The sequence below is a fragment of the Phyllopteryx taeniolatus genome, chromosome 15 (assembly GCF_024500385.1).
Source record: "Phyllopteryx taeniolatus isolate TA_2022b chromosome 15, UOR_Ptae_1.2, whole genome shotgun sequence".
In the NCBI taxonomy this organism is placed as follows: domain Eukaryota; kingdom Metazoa; phylum Chordata; class Actinopteri; order Syngnathiformes; family Syngnathidae; genus Phyllopteryx; species Phyllopteryx taeniolatus.
The window spans coordinates 6,978,275-7,006,226 of NC_084516.1; the positions used below are offsets into that span (position 1 = coordinate 6,978,275).

The 27,952-nt window shown below is 45.8% G+C and overlaps 1 protein-coding gene across 1 annotated transcript; it reads left to right on the forward strand.

Annotated features, from left to right (window-relative positions):
- Window positions 1-271: 271 nt before the first annotated feature.
- Window positions 272-27,887, forward strand: LOC133490364 (neurogenic locus notch homolog protein 1-like). The gene is made up of 34 exons (XM_061800344.1): window positions 272-619; window positions 1,472-1,553; window positions 10,800-11,062; window positions 11,349-11,687; window positions 12,477-12,599; window positions 13,250-13,483; window positions 13,926-14,081; window positions 14,153-14,338; window positions 14,411-14,524; window positions 14,961-15,074; window positions 15,160-15,393; window positions 15,464-15,574; window positions 16,655-16,847; window positions 16,929-17,074; window positions 17,156-17,269; window positions 17,724-17,843; window positions 17,932-18,084; window positions 18,409-18,637; window positions 18,723-18,924; window positions 19,007-19,160; window positions 19,772-19,956; window positions 20,028-20,160; window positions 20,240-20,497; window positions 20,585-20,697; window positions 21,064-21,635; window positions 22,386-22,826; window positions 22,917-23,062; window positions 23,151-23,364; window positions 23,456-23,540; window positions 23,622-23,784; window positions 24,264-24,562; window positions 25,142-25,289; window positions 25,393-25,490; window positions 26,350-27,887. Exons 1-34 carry the CDS (start codon window positions 559-561, stop codon window positions 27,562-27,564), a joined length of 7,398 nt encoding a protein of 2,465 aa, XP_061656328.1. The 5' UTR covers window positions 272-558; the 3' UTR covers window positions 27,565-27,887.
- Window positions 27,888-27,952: the final 65 nt, after the last annotated feature.

Genomic DNA, 27,952 nt, shown 5'->3' on the forward strand with positions numbered 1-27,952 from the left:
GTCCTGATGGTGGCAACGGCTTCTACTGTAAGAGTTGACCACAAACGTGTCAGGAAAAGCCTTCTAGAACATCTGATCTTCATTTAATGTTGAACAGAGGCTGTCTGTCTGTCTGTCTCTTTAGCAGCTCAGTTTCAGATTCTTTTGTGAGACAGTACATTACAGTGAAGTGTGCCCCCCCCCCCCCCCCCCACCAGCTGCACAAAAGGGGGAGGAGTAGGTGTGGGGGGGGGGGGGTGCAAAGTGGGAGGACCTGAGCGCACCGAGCAGCTTCAACACTTCATTGAGAACTCTGCAAGCAGCAAGTTAACTTCCATGACCTGATGCTGTGCTTTCTCTCTGAGGAGATACTGGAAAAAAAACAAAAACGAGTCATTTTATTTATTTTGTGTGTGTGTGTGTGTATGTGTGCGTGCGTAATATTTGATATTTTTGCATTTTCCCACGCCAAACACCTGGAGTATACCCCCCCCCCCCCCCCCCCGCCCCCTCCAAACTGTGGATCTATGCCAACTCTACGCGGGACTCAAGCCGAATTTGTGAAGTAGAAGAGGAGGAATGTATCGTTTCTTTGCGAGACTAACATTTCTCCTTCCGGCCGTTATCTTCGTCTCACAAGGTAAAAAATGTTTTTTCTTCTTCCTCTTTTACATGTTGGAAATAGAAAAGAAACTTTATATTGAGTCACTGTGTGTGCATTTTGGGCAGAAGTGCGTCACGGAAGGACATACGGTTACGTGCACAGTTGCAGTATAATACAGAAGGTGGATTTAAATGTTTAAAAGTTAAACTGTGTATTTTATATATATCTCTACGTTTCCGTTAGTCCCCTGAACACACCAGCTACGAGATGTTGCTTTTAAACATTTAAATATGAAAAGATTAGCTACTTTTTGTACTTTCTGGAAAAAGTGTTTCAAAAACGAATGTGTTGAATTGAGCCGGTTTTGAATGACATGAAGGATAACTTGCTTGTTGTGTGTTGGGGCCAGGGGGACGCTCAAGGGGACTTTGTAAGGCTGAGGGGGACTTTGTAAGGCTGAGGGGGGGGGGGGCTTTTGTCTGCATGTGTGGGAGAGAGAGTGTGTGTGTGTGTCTGTGTGTGTATTTTTGGGGGGGTTGGGGGGTATGGGTGTTTAGGAGGTAAACAATGCTCGAGTAGAATGTTTTATGCCTCGTGTTGGACTCATTTCTTTTGTACCCCGTTTGAGTCCAGCAGCTGCCGCGCGCTTTTTCGCCCCCACCCTTCTACAAAGTGTGGGGTTTTTTCGCCCCCACCCTTCTACAAAGAAAGACACGCACCATCAGGACCTGTGTCCTCGACCCCACCATCACATTTTCAATTAAATACATCAGCATTGTAGGATATATTTGCATTAGTGTGAGTTGCATTTCCCCTTGAGGGATTCTAATGAGTGCAATATATCTATATTTTTTACAATATACAAATAAAGTTGTGTGCATTCAACAGGTCTAAAATGCTCACTACCCACCGAGTCCTGTCTGAATGGTGGAAGGTGCGAAGCCGCCCCCAATGGAAATGGAGACTGCAAGTAAGCAAATCAAAACATTTATTTTGTTGGACTGTCTTGGAATCTGAGAGCTTTTAGGAGTCGAGGAAAAAAAAGGGTGCAAGTCACATATCCCCCCCCCCGTTCCCATTCCAGCCTTTGAGTGGCCCCTGCGCCCGGCAACCGAAGGCTCGGCGACCCTCCTCTAGCTCCGGTGTGTTTTTTTAGTCTTACCCCCGCCGCAGGAGCCAACGGTTCCCTTCCAAAAAAATGAAAGAAAAGGGCTCAACGGGCCTGGAGATGTGCGGAAGGGCCAGTGGGACAAAAGCCCACCCCTTCCTCACCGCCCGTTAATGAATGCAAGACCCCCTCAACTGCAAAGTGCGAGTACGCGTCCAGCCCTAAATCTTGTTTTTCTGCTCTTTCATGGGGGGCGACAGCTGGGCCTCGCCCGCCGCCCGTCGCCCATTGTTGTGCAGTGGAGAATAATGCTGTGTGACTAATCGGAGTGGGCCTTCCCATCATGCCACAGACACCCCAAATACTCACTCACACACTCACCAAACCTCTAGCATAAACCCCCTCCCAGCTACCACCCCTTCACATCCAAAAGGCTTGTCCCCTGCTTACTGAATGGGTAAGCCCACCCCCTTCTTCAGCCCCCACCCTTTGCATCACTTGTGTGTGATCTCCATTAGAAGGCCAGATGGCTGTGAAATCTAATTGGTTTTGATGTCAACGGAGTGAGATTGATTGGACTAAAGTGCTGAAATTTGAATGTAAACAAGTGGGAGTCGGTGGGGGGCGGGGGGGGGGGGGTTAAAGAAATAAAATTGTGGGCCATTTTTTTTATTTCTGTGGTTTACATATTGAGTATAATCGTCTTGATCTTCCACCCATTTATTCTCTATAAGACTTGTCCACATTCGGTTCACAGGTGAGCTGGGGCCTATCCCAGCTGACTTTTGGCGAGAGAAGCGAGGTTCCACCCTGGACTGGTTGCAAGCCATTTGCGGGCGCATATTGACAAACATCCAGTCACACTTATGATGGTGGTTTAGACTCTTCATTTGCAGTGAGATGACTTTTGCCAAGAAGAGAAGCAGGGTACACCCTCACATTCACACCTGTGAACAATTTAGGAACTTCAATTTAACTAAGCTGACTTTTGGTGAGAGAATCTGGGTACAACCTGGCCTGTACTCGTCGCCAGTCAATCACATGGCACATATACAGACAAACAAGCATTCACGCTCACATTCACACCTATGGACAATTAAGAATATTCATTTAAGCTAACATGCATATTTTTGGAAAGTGGGAGGAAGCCAGGAAGGTTTGAGATGAGATTCAAACCTCTAACCTCAGAGCTGTGAAGCGAACGTGCTAAACACTAGCCTACTGTATTGCCCTGTTTTGATCTTAAAAGAAGAAAAAACAAGGCGGAAGGAGGATTTGAAATTTTTTCTTGGTTCCAGTTGAGGAACTTCCACTGTGGCTCCAGGGTGGCCCCTCACCCCCCCGCCCCCTCAGGGCACGTGGTCGCGGCGGGCGCCACTTCTGCTTTCTGGGGACAAAAGGGGAGCATTGAGGATGCGATGCTTAGTAGCCCGAGGCCATCAATTCACAGTATCTAATCTGCACAATCACCCCCCCCCCCGCCCCCCCCCCGCCCCAAACACACACTCTGCCCGCACGCGTGCATATGCTCGCATCTAAAACAGACAGGATAGATGCGCTGCGCACGTCTTCCGCTTCCTCCTATTAATCATCCCGAGCCAGGCAGCCATCAGTCACAGAGCGTGCCGGGAGCTCAGCTATCAGCATGACTGATCTTCTGTGGGCAACCAAGCTGTGTTTTTGCATTGGAAGAATCCTATCTGCGTGTATTCGTGGTTCAGCATGGAAGCATATGGTGACACAGTTGCAAGGGGTAAAGATTGAAATCCTCTTTGGGTTCCCACAAGGCATGAGAACGGGGTGTAAATTCACTCGTCGGCTTAGTGTGGGCGTAAACTGGTAATCAGATGTTTTTTTATTTTTTTTGTTTTTCAGAGGGTTTACTGGGATTATATTGCCGTGTCAAGACAATACTGCTGCTCCCAACATCCAGGAAATGTAAAATTTAGTCACGCCAGCACCTTTTACCAACCTGAAACATCCATCCATCCATCCATCCATTCAATTCAAATACATTCCTTTGTAGGGCACATATAGACAATCAACCATTCAGATGCACATTCACACATATGTACAGTATGTACAATTTAGACAAGAGTTTTGAAAAAAATTATGACAACTTTTGGCGACACTGGGCTGGTTGGCCGTCAACCTCTGGGCACATATAGAGAGAATTTTGAGTCACTGATTAGGCTAATCGGAATTTTGGAGTAAGAATCGGGGTAGAGTGTGGGCTGATTGCCAGCCAATTGGTGGACACATAAAGTATAGACAAAGCGTTGACATTCACACCCATGGACAATTGTAATTATTCTCTCTTTTGACAAGAGAAGCTCAGTACACCCAGGGCTGGTCACCATTCACTCTCAAGGCACATACAGATCAACAGCCATTCATAATCACATTCCCACCAGAAGTGCTAACCACTCACTCACCATGCTGCCCAACCTGAAATACTGTATGTCAAAGATTCGAGACAATAGTAAAGTAGACGCACGCTTTGTGGTTTGGTATCAAAGCGTCTCGCTCTTCCCATTTCCCAAGTAGTTGTAGGTCTATAAAACCTAACTTTGTGACACGGTAATAAGGACAAACTGACGTTTGCAAGCCCGACGTGTGCTGCTTTGGGAATAAACCCAGGAAACACCTGCAACTGCTTGAAATCCAGCATTTGACCAAAATAGATCCCTGGCCGGTGTGATCAGACCTCTCTGACCTTGCACCGAGCTGTCTGGTATTGCATACTGACGGTAAAATGTCTCACTGGTAAAAGCCCATCCGTGGCGAGCTTGCAAACACGCAACCTTAAAGAGATGTTTCTCTCTCCCTCAAGGAATTCATTTGTCCTCCTAAAGGATTACCAGCATGGTCAAAGCTCAGCTCCATGTGGTCCTAAACCCATCAGAAGTATACAAGTGTGCATCAATGAGTCAACTTCATTTAAGCTCTAAAGCCGCCGCTCCCCGCTTGCCAGAGTCCTACTTTTGACAGGCTGCCAGTCAATTGCCAGTTTCTGGACAAAAGCCAGCTACGTGAACCACCAGTCCACTGGCCCCTAACAGGTTTTGCGCCAAGCAATATTTCGACGGACCAGCATAGAAACAAGTAAAAACTGATGACCAAAAATACATCTGACAATTCCGCTGAATGCAGTTGTTGTGATTAGTGGGAGTCCTGCGCTTGATTCTATTGATCGAGCCGGTCCCACCTTGAAGTAATGGGAGACAATGACACCAAAAGTGTGTTACTTACTTACAAAGTGGGGAACTAAATCCATGATGTCAAAATGTTCAGATTTATTTTAAATGTGCAAAACCTCTTCATCAGCTGATGTTTACTCACATCTACAAAGTATTTATTCTAAAAAAATCTGTATAAAATATGACATCTGCCTTCGTGCACTCGCTTCTGGGGGTCGTCATTTTTACGTCTTTTTTAGGTCGCATTTGTGAGAATGTGACATGTATACGCCAGTTACAGCTAATTGTGCTGCTTTACTTACGAAGAGAACCATACAGCGTTAAAATTTTGGGCGTTAGGCTCTACTTTAATGTCCAGTCTATGCCATAATTTTGTTTTTATTAATTTTGAATCACCTCTTAGCAATAAATGCATATTTTATGTAGGAGTGCTGATATTGTCTCTTAAGTTGTAAGTTCTTCTTCTGTGTCATCAGTTGGCCTTTTCCCCTTTCTGCAGAAGCTCTTCAAAGATTATCGTGTTTTACTCATTTTTGCCAGCTTGTGTGCTTACTTTTTTACTACCACATCACAAGGCCGTGACGAAACTTCTTTCAGACTCTAACGATCAATGAAATATATTCTGCCTCTGTATCAAATGGTCCGCGGCCTGGTGGTTGAGGTTCACTGCACTGCAGGACTACTAATAACTCTTGCCTTGCAATCAGTCTTGCTTGGAGATAAGCATCTCCTAGCCTAGAGTGGGTGCTGAATCCTCACAAGATGCACTTGAGACTGTTAAATGTAGAAACTCTTCTCGTGGCTCAGTGTTGTGCTGCAAGGGCCAGAGGGCAAATGATTCAGTGAGTGCGTGTGATGCCCCATCTGCGTTTTAATCACGGAGATACTCGACAATGGCACGGTGTTGTATTTTCACAAAAAAAAATACAAAATAAAAAAAAAAGACAAATAGATGGCAAAAAAAGATGACAGCTGATATGGGTGGCATAGTGTGAAGTTGATGACGAAAGATCACCTGCATAAACAGAGATTACAGGTAGAGAGACTGATGCCAATCAGCAGATGTAGAGTGGGTATTTGTCTCGAGGGGTGAACCAGTATGCATGTCCACCAAATGAAGTGATGCTACTTTGACGGACCCTGGTAAATCTTTCCACTTGGCTCCTTTTTAGAGGGCGCGACAGGAAAGGACCAATGACCTCAGTCTCGAGAACAATTAGTCTCTGTCACTTTTTGATTTAGTCTTTGTTTTATTATTATTTATTCATTTTTGCTGTATTACAAAACCACTTAAGCGAGGTACACACATACCAATTTTAAACCCCAGGATTTAGGTCTCGGCTTGTGAAGATCCAAGCCAACAAGCACAAAACAGAAGGAAATTATCATAGCAAATGAGCATTTTGAGAGGCTCAGAAAAGGATAGGAAGAGGACAAAAGCTCATGTAAGTTTTATAAAGACGAGGAAAAGAAAGTACAACGGTGTCAAACTTTACTGTATGTGGTTGACATCAGCTTTTCCACACCGGTGGCATTTTCCACCCCACAATCAGTCTGCTTTTGTGTCGTCGGTGGGGGACAAAGTCACCACTGAGAGTGGCAGATGGCAGGCCTGGCCCAGTCAGCCGGGTGGGAGTGTGTGTGTGGGGGGGGGGTGTCATTGAGAGGGGAAAAGGCAAAAGAGGCTGTCCCCCACACAAAAGTGGTAAGGGTCAGAGGTTGGGGGAGCATCTGCTCCGGGCCTGAGGCGGACATTACATCGCCGGGAGAGACCTGTTGCCGTGGTGTGTGTGGGTGGATCTTCTTCAGGACAAAGAGGATGCGTCCAAAAAAGCAGTGAAGAAAAAAAAAAAAAAACAACATGATCTTATTTGTCTTTACGGTAGGGAAAGGCGTTAGAACGTATATTCGATGTCGCTGATATGCAGTTTCTACGCTCTTTGTCCTAACGAGTAAGAAAATGCGACATATTATTAGAATGACTACCTCGCACTAGTAGAGCTACTAAGTATTACTAGTAATGTTTTTTTTTCTTTTTTCCCACTACTACCTTCAAAACCTTTATGTATTGTACCTTTTGTTAAGTACAGTTCTGTTGTATTTAATGTAAGTAAAATACATTTGCATTGATCAAAAAGATGATGTTCGCATCCACTAACAGGATAAGACCGAAAGGGAAAGAAGACATTTGCATTTCGAAATATTTGTTTTCAATCATTTATTCCAGTATTATTTTTATTAAACTCTTATGAGCAACATATTTGAATTGAGTCGTTGTTTACAGTTTAGTCCGCCCCACCCCAATATTTAGGTCCTCCTAAATCCCTCAAGTACGCACTGTATTTTGGTCATAGGGGTGGTACTTGGAGAGCAAAGTATTTTTTTAAGCGGTACTTGATATAAAACATTTAAAAACAACTGCAATAGGACAACTACATGCTGCGAGGCAAAACTGTGCACTCGTTGACGTGCGCTACTAGTACTACTAGTGAAGTGCTAGTAAAATTTTATTGTCACCAGTAGTACTAGTAGCACAGAGTTGTCAACTAATGCACAGTTTTGCCTTACTAGTAACATGTAGTTTTCTCAGGAGTTTGCCAAAGTTTTAATTCTAGTGAGGACAAAAAGCACACGAGTGCATGGACCTTAAGATGGATATCGTATAGATGCTCAAACGGCTTTATGGATTAACGGCTTAGTCCTTATTCCTTGATCTCCATTTTAAGGTCGTACTAGAGTGGCACTAGTAGTGGAAATAAACGTTACAGTTATTCTACGAGTGAGCCCTCATCATTCTACTACTTTGCACTTTGGGTTGCATTTTTTATGGTTGAAAAGTGCTATATAAATAAAATTTGAGTCGATGATTTGATGCGCGTGTGCTGTGTTGGAATAGACTGTATGATGTAACCTGGCTATGAAGGATATCTAATCAATGCTCAAGTGGGTTTCCATATTATGATTAACTGAAATTTTAACCAGGGACACTTCAAAGCATCCCCGAATGCCTTGGCAGTCTTGTGCCGTTTGTAACTGTCTGGACTCCCCGTGGTGCACACGGGCCCGTTAAGAGGTCTCACCTCTCGAAAGTCAACAAGAGAAGTTTCGGCAGCACCGTGTGACACCGTTTTCGTGGTTGGCTGAAACTAGCGGGAGAGGAACATCTGCAAAGCACAAGTTCGGGGAATATCTAAAAACGAGAGGAGTTAAGGCCAAAAGTGTGTTTGGGCTGAGAAAGCTCAGAAGTTGAAACAGCTGACTTCATATGAGTTCCTAATGTTCCCAGAGGAGATGTTGGTTTGTCAGCAACCCCACCCCCCAAGGGGACAGGGAAGAGTGGAGGGAGAGAGGAAGGAGAAAGGAGGAGGAGGAGGAGTCTCGTCCAACAGCTGCCCTCATTAACATGCGCACCTGCTCCCTGTGGAGACACAAACAGATGCCCCCCCCAAACACACACAAACAGGCCCAAATTCAAACCATAGCACTTTTTTTTTTTTTTTTTTTTTACAGCAGCATTGCTATTTACAAGAGTAAAATCAACACAAAGACTATTATCACTATATACTGCGCGACCGCTTTCTCTTTCTCTGTTATTCCTGTGAGGCAGACATTTAGTCTGCCTCACAGTTCTGAGGTTCGGGGCTAGAGTCTCCAGTCCAGACTTCCGTTGTGGAGTGTGCATGTTCTTCAAACTCTAAATCAGGGGTCGGAAAAGTATGGCCAACCTAGCATTTACATTGTTAAGAGTCCTGTAAAATTTGTTCCATTAATTTAGCATTTTTTCCTTTCAAAATTGGTTCATTAAAATGTATTTACCATTTTTTAAAATTCATTCAAATAATTTGTTAATTGATTTATTGTAAATAATAAAATACTAAAATATTTAAAACCCATTTTGTATTCAATAATTGGTTAAGTATATAAAATTGCAGGAATTATTTTTGTATTGAAATAAACTATATTCATACAATATTAGTAAATTACATTATATTACATTTTAAAATTTTATTAAATAATTGATTCATTAAGTACATTATAAATTACACTTTAGAATGAGCATGAAATGTTATTTTATTTCAACTGTTTTACATACAATTAAAGAAATATCTATAAAATACAACATTTCATTGAAAATAATTTCTTAATTAATTATAAATATATTAATTATGAATAATGCAATTTAAAAGGAATTTGAATTATTGTTAAAACGATTACATCCACGTTTATATGTGCCCTGTAATTGGTTGGCGCGCATTCAGCTGGGATAGGCTTCAGATCCCTCGTGACGCACCAAGAAAAGTGGAATGGAAAATTAATAGTCACATTCAGCAAGCAATGTGATTGTAGCAGTGTCTTCGCTGTTTTTGTTTGAATGGGAGCAAAGATTTTTGTATGGAGGCTTCGTTCCTGAATGCAACGCTTCATGGTGGCCGTCCACTGGGCGGCATGGTCCCCTTGATCTCCACGCTAGTCCGGGATGAGTGTGGACAACGTGGGGGCTAAAGGTAGCCAGAATGGGCCAGACTCTCCTATGGGGTCCCTCACGCCGGCACAATGTGTTTTCAAGGTTCAGAGGGAATCTAATCCAGAAGAACAACACCCCTGCCAGAGCGGGTGGGAAAAAATGGGTACACCCTTTCAAACTCAACCACACATACAGGATGCCCTTGTGAAGTATGAGTCGCGAGGCGTTTTGTTCTCAGGACTACCCAAAAACGTGGTAATCATTCAACTTTGTGCAGGGCCAAAAAGAAACACAACAATGCTTCCAAAAACTTTCATTTCTCTATTTTAACCTCTAAATCTTATAATACACATTCTTAACTCATTCACTGCCAGACTTCCCAGTTAACGTGGATGTTTCTTTTTCTTCTAAAGCCGTCAGTGGCAGTGAATGTGTTTTAACTACTACTCAAAAGGTATATTGGCCCATCTCAGGCAACTTTATTTTTTATTTCATTGTTTCATTGTACTTCAACTAATTTGAGTAACAGGACAGAGTTTTTAGGATAGAATTAGCAAATATATGAAGTACAGCCACATGACATTTATGCTAATAGCATGTGTTGCTTGCTAAATGCAAATTGCAGTGATTCATTTAAAAACAAAAAAAAAGTCAAATAGCATTAAAAAATTGGGCTAACTGGACTGTACTTAGCGATCCCCATTTATATTGGAAATATCATCAAATATACAGAAAAATGAATAACTGAACTTAGTTTTGGTCTTCCCGTGAACTGTAAAGAATCTGAATGATAAAGCTTCTTGTAAACCATGTGACTTGTGGAATAATCCACGTTTCTGAACTATTTGTTTGTGTGTGTGTGTGTGTTTTTTTTTCTCTCCAAGAAAATCAACTTACAGTATAGTTTGGATAAGTAGCAACACAAATATGTAAAAATATAATATTTCTAAAGGATACTAGTGTTTAAATTACATGTTAAAATCTCATTTTAGGAAGGGGGGTGGGGACAGCCAAAAACATATTTTCCAGTGTTCAATGTACTTTAAATTAATCTTTGAAATTTTATTTATGAAATATGCAAACAGATCACTGTGCAGCACACTTTGCTTGATTTTCTATTAGTATTATTATAAAAAATCTTTTTTTACAGTTATTGGTATTGTGAATTTATACAGTGTTGCATGGACCCTGTACATCTGTTAATAAGCTGTACTAACACATTCAGAATCACATTATGATTTAATGTACTAAATCAGTCTCTGACATCTAGCTCAAGTCATTCGAGTCTTTTGCCAAGCAAGTACCAAGTCCTAAAATTGGCAACCATAGTCTGACTTGAGTCAAGTCATGTGACTGCAGTGTTCCGTTGTCTTATCTTGTTACTGTATTTTTAATAATTTCCCTGCGATAAAAAACAAAACAAAAACGCTTTCTACTCACCAGGTGTCCCAGTGACTACGTAGGCAACCGATGTCAATTTCCCAGCCCGTGCAGCCCGTCACCGTGCCGCAACGGTGGCGAGTGTCGCGCCGTCTCCCACGGCAACACGTTCGACTTCCGCTGCGTTTGCCGGCTGGGTTTCACGGACCGCCTGTGCCTCACGCCCACCAACCATGCCTGCATGAGCTCGCCCTGTCGCAACGGGGGAACGTGCGACCTCATCACTCTCACGGCCTACCGCTGCCGCTGCCCACCCGGGTGGTCAGGTAAGACCCTCAAATAAAAACCTTTACAGTCATCTCCTGCTTATTAGCAGTTCTCTTCACAAATTCACCTCTTCCAATTTTTATTTTCCTTAATGGGAAATTTTTTTTTTTTCTTGGCCTGTAATGGATTAATGGAATTTCTATTCATTTCAATGAGGAAAATTGATTTGATAACTGTTCGCAGCAAGGCTTTGTCCAGCTATTTGCAGGGGATTACTAGAAGTTGTTTCACTTGGTGTTTGCTGGAATATTAATTAATTTATTATTTTTTTTGGTGGCTTTGCAGGCAAAACATGTCAACTCCCTAACCCGTGTGCGTCAAACCCGTGCGCAAATGGCGGCCAGTGCTCGGCTTTCGATTCCAACTTCATATGCACCTGCCCGCCGGCCTTCCACGGTCAAACCTGCAAGCAAGACGTCAACGAGTGCGCCCAGAGCCCGACACCCTGCCTCAATGGCGGCGTCTGCGTCAACGAGGTGGGCTCCTACCACTGCCGCTGCCCTCAGGACCACACCGGACCGCACTGTGAGACCCGCTACGTGCCGTGCAGCCCCTCGCCGTGCCACAACGGGGGCACCTGCGTCCAGAAAGGGGACACCATCTACGACTGTAGCTGTCTGCCAGGTAAGGGACGTTAATAGAAAGCAGCACACAACAGCTATATTTGCTGTCCTACTACACGTGTTCACCTTAAAGCCTGGAATCAAATCTGAGCAAGTGGAATGATGGCAGGAAGCAGTAGTGTAGACGTTTCCTTTTGATAACCCCGCAACACGCATACGACTGTCTTTTATTGTGTTGGCGTCCAAAGTCAAAGTTCTGGAAAGCCTGTAAAATTTGTAGTAGGATTACAAGCCTCCTATGCAGGTATGGAAAGTATGGCCACGAATGGCCCACTCTGTTCTTTATTCTGGCCCACTGAGTATTTACATTATAAAGAGTACAAATTTAATGGAGTTGGTGTTCGTCGCTCCTGCTTGAGGCTCCAGACTGAGCTTTGTCCGCTACTCCAGGGTTTATTTAATTTCTCGGTTTTTGTCCCTAGTTATGCCAATATGCATCAGCATTTTTCCGGCTGCATTATTTCCCAACTTAGATATTGTGCAGCAGTTGTGTGTGTTAAAGTTTAAGCCATGCTGTGTGACTCTTGCGGGTGTCCGTGCTGGAATGTGGCGAGATAGAGAAGCCGGGCCGGCACCTGCTGAGCCGCGGGTCGATAGTTAATCATACTCTTGTATCTATAAAACACCCACGTCTATTGGAGCAGACAAGCCGCACAAAAGCTTAAAAAGCAGTCTGCCACGGGGGAGAGAGTACCTATCTTCACCTTAAGTGTAAGGGCTATAAACTCCACTGAAATGTGGCTGGAGTCATTTTGTTCCTTGCCTAATTGCATCCTCACTGTGTTATCAGGATTCCTGGGTCAGAACTGTGAGCACAACATCGATGACTGTCCAGGCCACAGCTGTCAGAATGGAGGCGTGTGCGTCGACGGAGTCAACACCTACAATTGCCAATGTCCACCTCATTACACAGGTGATCTACCAGCAAGAAGATGCAAAAGTACTATAATGTATTTTGTCTATGTTTCCCAGTGGCTGGCCATGTCTTTATTTTCTTGGCCTTCGGTAGTGACTTACTTGACTTAATCCACCTCTTAATACCAACACGCTTAAGTTGCAACCATAGAAACTATAACAATTACAGATATTATACAAAAACGAAATACAACGGTGCCACATTCATCATCTGGAGCATTTCAGAATTAAAGCATTTCTCTAATAAAATGACAAAACATAAATAAATTTAATAAAATACTCACCAGAGATGCTGACTATTAAATGTAATAATGTGTGCAAATTGCTTGTTGAACTTGGCTTGGTCTGACGAAGCAATCAGAGAACGAAAAAATGCATCTTTGTGGGCCAGTTAGCTGCCCCTGTGAGGCAATTTGAAAGAAGCAATCCCATTGCTAATAACTTTCATGTAGTGGAAGCAGTGCAGCCAAGAGTAATTCTACACAATGAAGAAAATAGACTGTTGGGAAAAAGTTAATACAATTTCATGGGACAAATGTACAGTAAGAATTAGATTGTAAATGTAGGTCAGTGTTTCTAAAAGCAACCCGTATTGCTGGCCCCGCAACACTGTACTTTCTGCTCTAAATCATCCTTTTGGTCTCCCAGGCCAATACTGCACCGAGAACGTAGACGAGTGCGAGTTGATGCCCAACGCGTGTCAGAACGGGGGCACCTGCCACGACACTCACGGCAGCTACCACTGCGTCTGCGTCAACGGCTGGACGGGCGACGACTGCAGCGAGAACATCGACGACTGCGCCAGCGCCGCCTGTTACCACGGCGCCACCTGTCATGACCGTGTGGCCTCCTTCTTCTGCGAGTGTCCGCATGGGCGTACAGGTACGACCCTTGGCCTCCCACAGGTGGAAATAGAACTCACATTCTGTACTTAAATACTTTGCAGGATCCTTGTGTGAAAAGACTGTGGTAGCTATCAACTGTTAATCAAATACGACTGCTATGAACTGGAAAATGGATGCTACTTTGTCTAGCATCTTTCTTATGCCTACATATCCTTACATGCTTGTTGCAAAATTATATCCTCTTAAAGCCTGGAAGATATCCCACCCGGTTGTTGCGTGCCTTTCCACATAAGCATGAGAAGCACCTGGTGTGTGTTATATATATATATATATATATACACACACACACACACACACACACACACACACACACACAATCAGATACCTCAAATCAAAGACTCGGACTGTGGTGCAAAAAACTGTGATCGGGAACTCCCTAGATGTCGCGGTGCAAATGAGGTTCTCTCTGGGGCTCGTAGGTCTGCTGTGCCACCTGGATGACGCGTGCATCAGCAATCCGTGTCAGAAAGGCTCCAACTGTGATACCAACCCAGTCAACGGAAAGGCGATCTGCACTTGTCCGCCGGGATACACTGGGTCAGCCTGCAACCTGGACATCGACGAGTGCTCCCTCGGTACGTGCGGTTTCTTCTTCTTCTGAATGGCGTTCTTAAGCAAACCCGTGACATATTTTTGCACCTTTCAGGCGCCAACCCTTGCGAGCATGGCGGTCGCTGTCTCAACACCAAAGGCTCGTTCCAGTGTAAGTGTCTTCAGGGGTACGAGGGCCCCCGTTGCGAGATGGATGTCAACGAGTGCATGTCCAATCCGTGCCACAACGACGCCACCTGCCTGGACCAGATCGGAGGATTCCACTGCATTTGCATGCCGGGTACGGAATTCTAAAACGACTCAATCAAAAAAGGAGGCACAATCGGACTAACCGTGGTTTCACCCTTTTCAGGTTATGAGGGTGTATTCTGCCATATCAACACGGATGAGTGTGCCAGTCAGCCTTGCCTCAACAACGGAAAATGTGTTGACAAGATCAACTCCTTCCACTGCGAGTGTCCTCAAGGTGAGCAAATACCAGAGAACGTTCCTTAGAAGCTCCCTCTTTGTATTCAGGCAAATATAAACAACAAGAGTGGCTCATTAACCTTTCTGTTAATGATTATACTAATCCGTATGTAGCTCACAGAATAAAAGTAAACAAATGGTTTACTACCCTCAGTGAGGAAAAGCATTAGCATGTTTGGCGGGCACGGGAGTTTGTGCCAGAGCTTGGCGCCAAAACCCGGCACAGGGATTGGATTATGGCTCGCCAGCCTGAGCCCATTGTGTTGTCTGAAAGAAACTTTCGGTGCACAGTAAGGCCTGGGGGAGAGGGAGGGAGGGGCTTTGAGCAGCGTTGTGGTGGAGTGGTTCATTAGAATCTTCAAGTGTGGAGGGGGAAATACTTTTGACCAATCTTATCCATGTACAAAGTGTCTTTTGTTCAATTGTGCCTGCAGGATTTTCAGGGAATCTATGCCAGGTGGATATCGATGAGTGTGCCAGCACCCCTTGTAAAAATGGAGCAAAGTGTACCGATGGTCCCAACAAGTACACCTGCGAATGTGCTGAAGGTACACCATCGTTTTTCTGCTGTGTCCTTTGTAGATTTTCTTCATCTTCCACTTGGTTTAATACGCTATTTGTCTTTGGTTACAGGTTACACTGGGCAGCATTGCGAGACCGACATCAACGAGTGCTACTCCGATCCCTGTCACTACGGCACCTGCAAGGACGGCCTGGCCTCGTTCACATGCTACTGCCGTCCGGGCTACACGGGCCGCCTGTGCGAGACCAACATCAACGAGTGTCTGAGCCAGCCCTGCAAGAACGGCGGCACTTGCCAGGATAGAGAAAACACGTATATCTGTTCCTGCCCAAAAGGCACCGCAGGTGGGACCTCATCTGGTGGAGAATGTAGAGTCGACGAATCCGACTTGCTTAATTGTTCCCGACGGTCCAGGTTTCAACTGCGAGATCAACCTGGACGACTGCAAGAGCCACCCCTGCGACTACGGGAGGTGCATCGACAAGATCAACGGCTACGAGTGTGCGTGTGAGCCGGGCTACACAGGTGAGTTTACAGGTGCAAGAGGGGCGGTTCCCAGAGCATAAGGAGGGGAGGACGGGACAGGTGGCTGGCGGGCCCGCTCTGACAGAACAATGGTGTCAGGTTGCCTGTGTGGGAAAGGGTTTGTGCAGGGGGTGGCCCTGAAAGGAGCACTCTCCCCAACCTGATCTATGTAAATAAAAAACAGTTTGAAAAGAGTTTGTAAGATGAGCCTTTACAGGGAAAAGGGAGTTTAATAACATTTGCTGTATGATTGCATGGCGTTCTAGTCAGGTCTGCCTCACCATCTTGGCCCGACAGAACCGGTTCTGACCGGTAGCGTCTGTGCGATTATGCTAAAAGAGGGCAAGCCAGGACCAAGTGTGTGTGTGCCGGCTGCTGTGCATCCCATCCCCCCTCCCCTTCGTCCCCTCCGTCTTTTTGTGCCGACATGGGGAGTGCGGAGGGCACGACGGGATGGAGATGCAAGGGGACAGAGGACTATTGTAACTCATAGTGAGGCGGTTGGGCCCCTCCCCTCCTGATTGATGAAGAGTAAGGGAGGAGGGAGTTGAGGGGGTCGGGAGGGGGGGTTAATTGTTGCTCGGCCGTGTGTGAAATGGGTCTGGCCTTCTGTCCCTGTAAACAAGCTTTGCGAGGTTAGGTGTCCCTGGATAGGGGGGTGGTGTGCGTGTGTGAATAGGGAGAGTAGTTACACCCCCCTTGGGCCTGCCCCCCAACACCTCCCCCTCCCAGAGCCCAAACGCTCCTTCTGCCTATTCAACAGGCTGCCATTCAATCAATGGCGGCAAGGTTAAAAAAAAAAAAAAAAAACTCCATGGGCCACCAGGCTAGGCACACACTGAGCTGCTCCTGCTTCTTTCAATTGTATGCTCAGGGACTTTTTAGTGTTAGCTATCTATTGTCCAAAAAGCCACACTGTTCACCTCAATGGGGGGGCTCAAAGAATACCACAGCGCAGAGCAAAATGTCCAGCTGTGCTTTGTCAGTGTGCAGAAATTCGTGCACAGGCATTCACGCCACAGGAAAATCTCACGTTTGCACCGAAACATGTGTCCCGATGAAATCATCTCATCCTTTCAGGAACAATGTGCAACATCAACATCGACGATTGCGTCATCAATCCGTGTCACAACGGCGGCACGTGCGTGGACGGCATCAACAGGTTCACCTGCCTCTGTCCCGAGGGCTACAACGACGTCACCTGCTTGTCCCAGGTGGACGAATGCGGCAGCAACCCCTGCATCCACGGCCGATGCCAGGACCTCATCAACGGGTGAGCAGCAGCTCCGCGTCTCGGGTTAGCGCAAAGACATAATCGAGTGGCGAAAACACTGAGGTTTTATTCTCACCGAAGCTATAAATGCACCTGCGACTCCGGCTGGAGCGGCCCAAATTGTGACATCAACAACAACGAGTGCGAGTCTAACCCGTGCATGAATGGAGGAACCTGTAAGGACATGACCAGCGGGTACCACTGTACATGCAGAGCGGGCTTCACAGGTCAGCCACGGCAGCTTAGCATTCCCATTTTCGCGATTTCCACTTTGTGGCATCTAACCACGTCTAATCCCACCACCACAGGACCCAACTGCCAAACTAACATCAACGAGTGCGCCTCCAACCCCTGCCTCAACCAAGGCACCTGCATGGATGACGTGGCAGGTTACAAGTGCAACTGTCAGCTGCCGTACAGCGGTACGACACGTAGCTGCTTGCCTCATTTGCCGATAACTAATAAGGCTATCTTCCTTCTTTCCACGCAGAAGGCTTATCCTGTGTTGTTTTACCAAGCGTCTTCTAGTAGTCACTCTAGCAGGGATGCTTGTTTTTGTCTTCACTGTGTGGAAAGATCTGCCTGTCTGTGTTGGAGGGATAACATAGAATGTGTGTTGTTTCCTTGGGGGAGACTGATAGTGTGCCACAGTTGCTAATATAAGCGGGACAACTCGAGCTTGCCCCGCACCCCCATTCCCATTTCCGCCACGTCCTGTTTCCTGTCTGTGATCGCACAATAACAGGAAACAGGAAAGCCCTTCCTATTTGGCTAAGTCGTCATGGAAATGGATAAGGAAGAGGGATGGAAACTGGAGCCTGTGCTCTCAGTGCCACTCTTACTTACCCGCTCCAATGTTGTTGTTTTTTTCCTCAGGTGAAAATTGTGAAACTTTGCTGGCCCCCTGCAACTCGAGACCCTGCAAAAACGGCGGACTATGTAAAGAGTCTGAGGACTACCAGAGCTTCTCATGCAGCTGTCCTGGGGGATGGCAAGGTGTCTATTTCTGTCCTTTTCCAAACAAACTGTATGTTTGACGCATCTTCTGGATCATACAATTTACGACACTCTCCTTTATATCAAGGTCAAACTTGCGAGATTGATATCAACGAATGTGTGAAAAGCCCATGCCGCAACGGTGCCCTCTGTCACAACACTATGGGGAGCTACCAGTGCAAGTGCCTGCCTGGCTACATGGGTCAGAAGTGTGAGACTGACGTCGATGACTGCAAGCCAAGTAAGCACCACATTGGACCCATCGAATCACCATTGAAATAAGAGCCTGACCGATAAATCAGCGGACTTATTAATCGTGACGATTATAGTGTATCACCGATAAATCGACATCGGTCAATTTTTAACCGAAGATATTAACTTTTTTTTATTTTTAGTTTTTTGTCGTGCTCTGTGCTGGCTGGTCCATCCCCCTCACAAACATGACTTTTTTTTTTTTTTTTTAACTCATTGGTAAGCTACGACTTTGTAAAATTCTATATCGGTCGGGCTGTAATTGAAATCTCTAAAGAACATAGCTCAAACATCCTCTTTCTCTGCGTTTCAGATCCGTGCAGCAACGGCGGTCTATGCCGCGACGGCATCAACACTTTCACGTGTACCTGCCTGCCCGGCTTTCGTGGTGGTAGATGTGAGCAGGACATTAACGAGTGCGAGAGTAACCCCTGCCGGAACGGTGCCAACTGCACCGACTGTGTCAACAGCTACACGTGCACCTGCCCGCCTGGCTTCAGCGGCATCAACTGTGAGATCAACACCAACGACTGCACCGACAGGTAGCTCACCCTGCCAACAACATTGCTGGTAAACTCTGAATGTGTGGAAAACGTTTCAAATAATAACTCTGTTGTGTTTCGTTAGCTCTTGCTTCAACGGTGGCACCTGTGAGGATGGCATCAACGCCTTCACCTGTCTATGCCTGCCTGGATTTACCGGCAGCTACTGTCAATATGACATCAACGAGTGTGACTCCAGACCGTGTCTCAATGGCGGAACATGTCTGGACAGTTTCGGAACATACAAGTGCACCTGCCCCCAAGGTTACACGGGAGTCAACTGCCAGGTATTTGGAGCTCTCCTCTCTGCAGGCCTTCTACATAACCATTATGTGATTTTAAGTTAACATTTCTATGTTTGTTTGTTAGAATCTCATACGCTGGTGCGATTCGTCCCCCTGTAAGAACGGGGGCACGTGCTGGCAAAAGGGGGCCTCCTACACCTGTCAGTGTCAAACTGGATGGACTGGCCTCTACTGTGACATCCCAAGCGTATCGTGTGAAGTCGCAGCCCAACAGCAAGGTAGTTATTACTCATTACAGTGGTGTCTTGAGATACATGTGAACTGACTTAAAAAAAAAAGAGGCTTCAAGCTGTTAATTGCCACTCCCAGTTGAAAGTTACTGTCAAACTAAACCCAAGAGATTTACACATTGTGTATTTAAAACAAACACCTTAGACTTTTAGTCCAGCTTAATGCTAATTTTAACAAATAGTGGGAAACGCCATTAACAGGCAGAGGAATAGCATCTTTGCGGTGGTGTTTGCAGCTGATATTTGAACACAAAGAGTGAAGCAAAATACAGTATCTAGACAGATTTATACTGCCCCCATGTGGGCATAGCACACACACCATAACGAGCAGCACAATGTGTATTGAATCGAAGCAAAAAGAGTAACGAAAACTGTTTACATTCTATTTCATTATGTCATTACTGTGTGTTTTTGTTAAATATAATATTAAAGAGTGCTATTTAAGTCATTAAAAACAGATTACAAAAATGTTATTTTTTGGGGGGGGAGTATGGAATGGATTAATGGCATTACAAGTATGGTCACAGAACAAATAAACTCTGTCCTCATTTTATTCCATGCTTGTAGAATATTAGTTAACCACCATTCTGTGCTCGTAGGTGTAGAAGTTGCTCACCTGTGCAGGAACTCGGGGCAGTGTCTCGATGCCGGAAGCACGCATTACTGCCGCTGCCAGGCAGGCTACACTGGCAGCTACTGCCAGGAGCAAGTGGACGAGTGCTCCCCTAATCCATGCCAGAATGGTGCTGCGTGCACTGATTATCTTGGAGGCTACAGTTGCGAAGTATGTGATTTGAAGCTATAAGTACAACAACGTTTTACACTACAAATGCTCACGTTTGTCTCCATATCCAGTGCCTCCCTGGTTACCATGGTGTAAACTGCTCAAAAGAGATCAATGAATGCCAGTCTCAGCCCTGTCAGAATGGAGGCACTTGCATTGATCTCATCAACACATACAAGTGCTCCTGTCCCAGAGGAACCCAAGGTACACATTTGCACTCCTGATTGCCCAAAACGTAAGAAATCAGGCCATAGGCCTCACCCAACACTTCCATGACCCTCAGGTGTCCACTGCGAGATTAATCTAGACGACTGCAACCCGTTCAGTGACCCGCTGACCCACGAGCCCAAATGCTTCAACAATGGTAAATGCGTGGATCGCATTGGAGGATACCAGTGCGTGTGCCCGGCGGGCTACGTGGGCGAGCGCTGCGAAGGCGACGTCAACGAGTGCTTGTCGGATCCGTGTGATCCCAGGGGCTCTTATAACTGCATCCAGCTCACCAACAGTTATCGCTGCGAATGCCGTACAGGATATACAGGTACCGATTGTGCATCCAGCCACATGTGACAAGACTGCAGGATGAATGCGGGTCACTAAGACAACAGAATTTCTTTCCATTTACTAGGCCAGCGTTGTGACAAAGTGTTTGATGGCTGCAAAGGAAGACCATGCAGAAACGGAGGGACATGTGCCGTTGCCAGTAACACTCCTCATGGCTTCATCTGCAAGTGTCCACCGGTGAGTGGAACTAGGCAATTAGACAACTAAATACTCTGATATCTTGTCAGGTACTCAAAAACTGCATTGAACGTTTTGGTTTCTTGACATACTTTGAGAAGTAAGTCACAAACCGCAGATTTTGTGTGCATACTTGATATGCTGTATCTTCTGTCTAAACTTGAAGATATTCAAGAGTTATTAAAGCGCAAGCAAACACATTGCATTATTTCATTCCCTCACCCAGAGAATGGATAAGGAATCGGATTGATAAGCAGTATCGATAATGTAATCGGAATTCATAAATTCTTATCAATTCCCATCCTGACTTATTGATGACTTTGATTGCGACTCAATATAACCCTTGTCTTACCTTTGTCCTGTTAGGGCTTTACTGGCTCCTCGTGTGAGTACGATTCTCGCTCCTGTGGGAATCTAAACTGCAGGAACGGAGGCACGTGCGTATCAGGCCACCTTGGCCCACGCTGCCTGTGTCCTCCAGCTTTCACTGGACCCGAGTGCCTGACCCCCACCGACAGCCTCTGCATCTCCAACCCGTGCTACAACGGCGGCACTTGCCAAATCACACCAGACGCGCCGTACTTCCAGTGCAGCTGTCCCAGCAATTTCAACGGCCTTCTGTGCCACATCCTGGATTACTCCTTCGTCGGTGGCTTCGGCCGTGACATTACACCTCCTCCAGAAGTGGAGGTGAGCTGTGAGAACCCGCAGTGCGACGAGTGGGCCGGCAACCACATCTGCGACTCGCTGTGCAACAACCACGCGTGCGGCTGGGACGGAGGAGATTGCTCCCTGAATTTTGATGATCCTTGGCAAAACTGCTCAGCAGCTCTGCAGTGCTGGCGTTACTTCAACGACGGCAAGTGCGATGGCCAGTGCAACAGCCCCGGATGTCTCTACGATGGCTTTGACTGTCAGGGACAGGAAGGGCAATGCAAGTAAGTCTAGTAATTGAGCTATCATTTTGGCATGTGTCTAAGGCTGCAATGATTATTCGAATAACTTGAATAATTCAACTACAAAAAAATTGTCAAATCAAAATCTCTGCCTCCGAGCTTCATAGTGATAGATCATTTTTTCACACAGACTACATTTGCAAATTGTAACAAGCACGAGCCAGGAGGAACGAATGCGTAAAAGAGAATGTCCAAAGTTTGGGATCATTTCACACTTGGAAAAAAAGAACATCGTTAGCCAGTTTAATATAGCCTACCAGCGCTAGTTAGAACTAATTGTAAGCCCCTCACAGGTGGTCAAGGATAGAGGCAGCCACTAGTTAACTTTCAATTGCTTTATTGAACAGACGATAACAAAATAAAGACTAAACAAGCACATTCATACGCTACTGCAACAATCTCAACTGATGCCCACGGACTCACTGCTAAGACAGCCAACGACACTCTCATCAGCCTGCCTTTTTAAGCCACACATATTCAGAGTCACAGATACTACAGTGTAGAACGTGAGGATGGTGACCCCAAGTGGACAAAAATAATACCTGCACCTCACAGATATATTTTGTATTGGTATTATTGCTTTATAATGTCAAATACATTTGGATGCGATTACTCAAATAATCGATCGGCTGATCGGATAGAATAATAGATGCTAAAATATTTGATAGCCCAATGCCCATGATGTTTCACTTATTTGTGTTATATTAACCCGTGCTACTTTCCCTCCTACAGCCCACTTTACGACCAGTACTGCAAAGACCACTACGCCGATGGCCACTGTGATCAGGGCTGCAACAATGCGGAGTGTGAATGGGATGGCCTGGACTGTGCCAACAACATGCCTGAAAAGCTAGCAGACGGGCATTTAGTTCTGGTGGTGCACATTCCGCCGGAGCAACTGAAAAATCGCTCTTCAGCCTTCCTCAGAGACCTCAGCAGCGTTCTTCACACCAATGTGGTGTTCCGCCGTGATGCTAAAGGGGAGCCCATGATTTTCCCTTATTACGGCAACGAGCAGGACCTGGTGAAGCACAACGTGTTGAAGCGCTCTGCAGACGGTTGGCCCGAGTGGGCGGCGATGCCAGCAAATGTTTTGGGTCAAATGAAGGACAGCGTGTCTGCCATGGTCAGCCCACGAAAACGCAGAGAGCTGGATTCCCTGCAAGTCAAAGGGTATGTACCACTAAACCAGTGGTGACTTAATCCCCTGTATTTTCACAGGAAAAGCATGCAGGTTGATGTTGCTCTACTTTCAACATGTAGGTCTATAGTCTACCTGGAGATTGACAACCGACAGTGTTACCAGCAATCCAGCGAATGCTTCCAAAGCGCCACAGACGTTGCAGCGTTCCTCGGGGCACTGGCCTCCAGTGGGAATCTCAATGTTCCCTACATCGAAGCTGTCACCAGTACGTAACTTACTCTTTCCTGCGTATACTGCCTCCGGTTGTAATACTTTAGTAACAAAAATGCAACTGTGACTTTTTTTTTTCCCAGGTGTGAGACCTACTCCTTCTAGTTCAGAGCTCTATCCCATGTATGTGGTCTTCCTGGGATTAGCGGCTTTGGGTTTCGTAAGCCTTGGCGTTTTGGTGTCGCGCAAGCGACGACGAGAGCATGGCCAGCTTTGGTTTCCAGAGGGATTCAAGGCATCGGAGCCCAGCAAGAAGAAACGCAGAGAACCAGTCGGGGAAGATTCTGTTGGACTGAGGTAAGAACTCATGGTAATGCATCCCGGAATATGAAGATGATGGTGGACTAAATGCATAAAATGCATTGTGATCTCCTCTTTTTTCAAACAGGCCTATGAAAATATGTGACATAAATCTCATGGATGATAATCAAAACGAATGGGGTGACGAGGATCCAGACTGCAGACGTTTCAAGGTAAGTGTGTCAAACTAGCCATAAGACAACACTTATGCGGAGTTAGCGGAGTTAGTTGATAATTGGCTTGGTGTTCTCAAGTTTGAGGAGCAGTCCATGCTGGATCTGAGGGACCGTACCGACCAGAGGAAATGGACCCAGCAGCATTTGGATGCGGCCGACCTGCGTATCGCGTCCGTAGCCCCTACGCCTCCTCAGGGGGAGATAGAGAATGACTGCATGGATGTCAATGTCAGAGGACCAGGTTAGTTTGCTTTTTTTTTAATAGTAGTTTTCTAATAGTTTTACTAAGACAAAGCACATATTTTACGTCAGAGCAATTTCACGGCACACCACCAAACACCAGATTATTAATTAGGTTTCGTTTGCTTAAATTGATTTTTATAAAAGAGCTCATGACTATTTGAGAGTTTGAAAGTACCAAAAAGAAATAATTGGCAATAAGGGATACACATGGTATTTATGTCGAATTGGTTTAAGTGGTCCCTGGCTGAGGCCAAAATGTTTGAGAACCCTGGATTAAATTGTATCTTCTGCTATGTGGTGGAAGAGCATTTAATTGTTCTGCTTACATTATTTATAGTAAGTAAATAATTTCCTGACCAATGATGTGAAATTGGATAGTTTCTTGCACAGTGCTTGGGAATCACTGTTCTAATTAATGCCTTGTGAACAATGACTGGCAACTCTCTCATTGTTTCATCTCCTACGTTTGTTTTCCAGATGGTTTCACTCCACTGATGATTGCCTCCTGCAGCGGTGGAGGACTCGAAACCGCTAACAGTGAAGAGGAAGAGGATCCTTCCGCAGAGATCATTACAGACTTCATTTACCAAGGCGCAAACCTCCACAACCAGACCGACCGCACGGGCGAGACGGCCCTCCACCTGGCCGCCCGCTACGCCCGCTCCGACGCCGCCAAGCGCCTCCTGGAGTCCAGCGCCAACGCCAACGTCCAGGACAACATGGGGCGCAGTCCTCTTCATGCTGCTGTGGCTGCAGATGCGCAGGGGGTGTTCCAGGTAAATGCTTCCTTGATTCGGAGTCTCTGTGGACATTTGTACGGCCCCCCAGACATGACATGGGGATTTTTTTGTTTTTGTTTTAGATATAACATACACACAGAATGCTAATTTGTGCCCACAAAATGCTAAATTGTAGCCAAAAAATACTAATTTGTGTCCACGAAGTAACTGTGGCTCCGTACTGGAGAGTTGGATAAAAAAAAATCGAGCGCACCCGCTCAAGAAACGATAAGGTAGTGGTAGAGGCTGGAGCTAAAGCTAAATAATGGACAGGAATAGTATGATTGCATTTTATTTTTTGCTGTGGATCAGGTACGAAGAAGACATTCTGAAACGCAAGGGATTGTCATGGAATCATTATCACCAAGAGGCATCTAAATTGACTATTGAGCGCCAGAGGGACAACCTAAAGGACTAGGGATGTTCGATACCACTTTTTTTTCCAGACCGATACCAGTACGAATACTCACTCTTGAGTAATCGTACCACTAATGCTTTAGATATGTCCCCCATGTCATATTTGACACTGCATACATTTGTCCTGACAGATAACTGAACAAGCGGGTGTGTTTGCAGATTTTAATCCGAAATCGTGCTACCGATCTTGATGCGCGCATGCATGATGGGACAACGCCGCTGATCCTGGCTGCCAGGTTGGCAGTTGAGGGCATGGTGGAAGAGCTTATCAACTGCCACGCCGACGCCAACGCCACCGACGATTCTGGTAGCTAACCCTTTGTCCAATTCCACACTCCATAAAGTACACAACATGTTATGATGACTTACACTCTCTCACCCAATTTTTCCTCCCACATTTCTCTTTGCAGGCAAATCTGCGCTTCACTGGGCTGCGGCTGTAAACAATGTGCAAGCTTCCGTGATCCTGCTGAAAAACGGTGCCAACAAAGACATGCAAGACAACAAGGTATGTGTACTAATGTGACCTGATAAGTATCTATAGCCTAGTGCAGCAGTGCAGGACCCGTTATGGTGGAAACTTTGACCCGAGGTTTGCGCTTCCACGCTGCAAATGTTTTGCCGAGGTTACCTTGCCTCACCAAGTCAACATGAGAAAAGTGTGTGAGAGAGCTAGAAATGGTGCACACATGCAAAGATGTCAAATTTATATGTTTTGTCACAATCATATTTTAGCATTTAATTGACCCAAAAGCTACAGCGCTAAAACTAAAATGTAATCAAGATTAAATGTCATAAATAAAGGCGAAATATGCTTTGATAGTTCTTCTTAAAAGGCAGCTTTTGTGTAAGAGTATTTCACTTGCTTCAAGCATTTTTTTTGGTCTTAATTTGTATTATTACTTGTCATTAAGATTATGGTTATGGTTATGGTCAAAATTTCATTTTCTATTAGCAATATTTTCCGTAATGCTCTAAGTCTGGTATGAGTACTAGTGGTACGCAGGTTCCCTCTTGTGGTATATGCAAGAATGACTGCCTTCAGTTTAGTACAGTTCAGTTGTACTATTTATCTTTTAAGTTAACATTTGCATTTAATGTTTAAGAACTGTTTATTTTTAAATATTAATTAATGTGCAATTCTTATTAAAACTTTTTTATTATTTTACTATACTTAAATTCAGTTCTAATGTTCAAACGTTTTAGTTTATGCAGTGTAGGGAGCAGTAAGGTTTAGTATGTTTGTTTATTTATTGTCGCGCCGGTCCCAGTATGTAGGTACACATTATTTTGCGGACCCCAAGAGAACCACCTGGCCTCCTACACACGAGGTATTCAATGTTTTTATTTTATAATTTTTTTTGTAGGAAGAGACACCGCTGTTCCTTGCCGCGCGTGAGGGAAGCTACGAGACATCCAAGGTTCTGCTGGAGCACTTTGCTAACCGTGAGATCACCGACCATCTGGACCAACTGCCGAGGGATATCGCCCAGGAGCGCATGCACCACGACATCGTGCGCCTGCTGGACGAGTACAACGTCGTCCGGAGCCCGGGCCTTCACGCCGCCCCTCTGAGCACCTCCACCAGTCTCTCGTCGCCGCTTTGCTCCCCAAACGACTACCTTAGCAACCTCAAACCCAGCCTGTCGGTCAAGAAAGTGCGCAAAGGAGGCAAAGACGGCAGCAAAGATAACAGGGTGAAGAAGAAGAAGTCCCCGGACGGCAAGGGCAACTTGTTAGACACGTCAGCCGCGCTCTCCCCGGTGGACTCCCTTGAGTCCCCCCACGGCTACCTGTCTGATGCCGCCTCTCCTCCCATGACCTCACCATTCCAACAGTCGCCCCCGATATCCCTCAATCACCTTCAAGGGAAGGGAGACACGCGCATAGGTCAGATGAGTATGTCTTTTGATCCCAACCCACCCCGCCTCTCCCATTTGCCGGTGTCCAGCCCTAATAGTCAGGGGACCACGTCTATAGGTGGCACCAGGGTAGGCCAGTGTGACTGGATGTCCAGGATGCACCCAGGCCAGCAAGGGAGCTTCCACCAGGCCTCACCCATGTCCCACAACATGATGGGAGGCCTCAACGGGGTCAGCACGGCCACCCTGTCGCAGATCATGGGCTACCAGAACTTACAGACCAGCCACCTGGGCTCGCCCGCGCACATGATGCAGCAGGCCCACTCGCGCCAGCTCCAGCACCAGAACTCCAACTCCTCCACAGCCGCCGGGCAGGCCATGACGCAGGGCTTCCCCACCATCGAGCTGAACGGCGGCGAGATGCAGCAAAACAACGGGCGCTCCCTGGCCATCCACAGCGTGATGCCCCAGGAAACGCAAATCCTCGGCGCCCAGTTCCTTACCCCTCCTTCCCAGCACAGCTATTCGGGACCCATGGACAACACACCCAACCACCAGCTGCAGGTGCCCGACCACCCGTTTCTGACACCCTCCCCCGGCTCGCCCGACCAGTGGTCCAGCTCGTCCCCGCATTCCGTGTCCGACTGGTCGGAGGGTATCTCAAGTCCACCGACCAGCATCCACTCGCAGATGAATCTGATCCCAGAACAGTTCAAGTAGACTCTTATGCAATGAACAAGAACTTCACATAGCAGGGGATCCTGTCTCAACACTGAAGCTCTGATAATGGTCCTTTATTATCAGTTTTACACTACTAACGAAAAGAACCGATTTCTTTTTTGAATTACATTTTTATTTATTTATGAGCTTTCTTTGGCCTGAAAATATAAAGAAGATGCTTTTATATTTATGCTTTTTTAATTTTATTTTTTTGTTTTGTATGTATGGGAAGAAGAGACAACTTTAAAAAGGAGTGTATATCAGAAAAAAAGAGACTGATGTGTACACTGGTTATTTATTTCTGCATTCTGTTTCTACATTCACTGGATTTCCCCCCCCCCCCCCCCCCTTTGCGTCTTCTCTTTTACAAAGTTTAATTGGGATTATG

Coding starts and splice junctions, on each gene's coding strand:
- LOC133490364 (XM_061800344.1), top strand. CDS start 559: ATGTATCGTTTCTTTGCGAGACTAACATTTCTCCTTCCGGCCGTTATC. Junction 15,394..15,463: donor CTGCCCAAAAGGCACCGCAG/GTGGGACCTCAT, acceptor CCGACGGTCCAG/GTTTCAACTGCGAGATCAAC. Junction 20,698..21,063: donor TCATCTGCAAGTGTCCACCG/GTGAGTGGAACT, acceptor TTGTCCTGTTAG/GGCTTTACTGGCTCCTCGTG.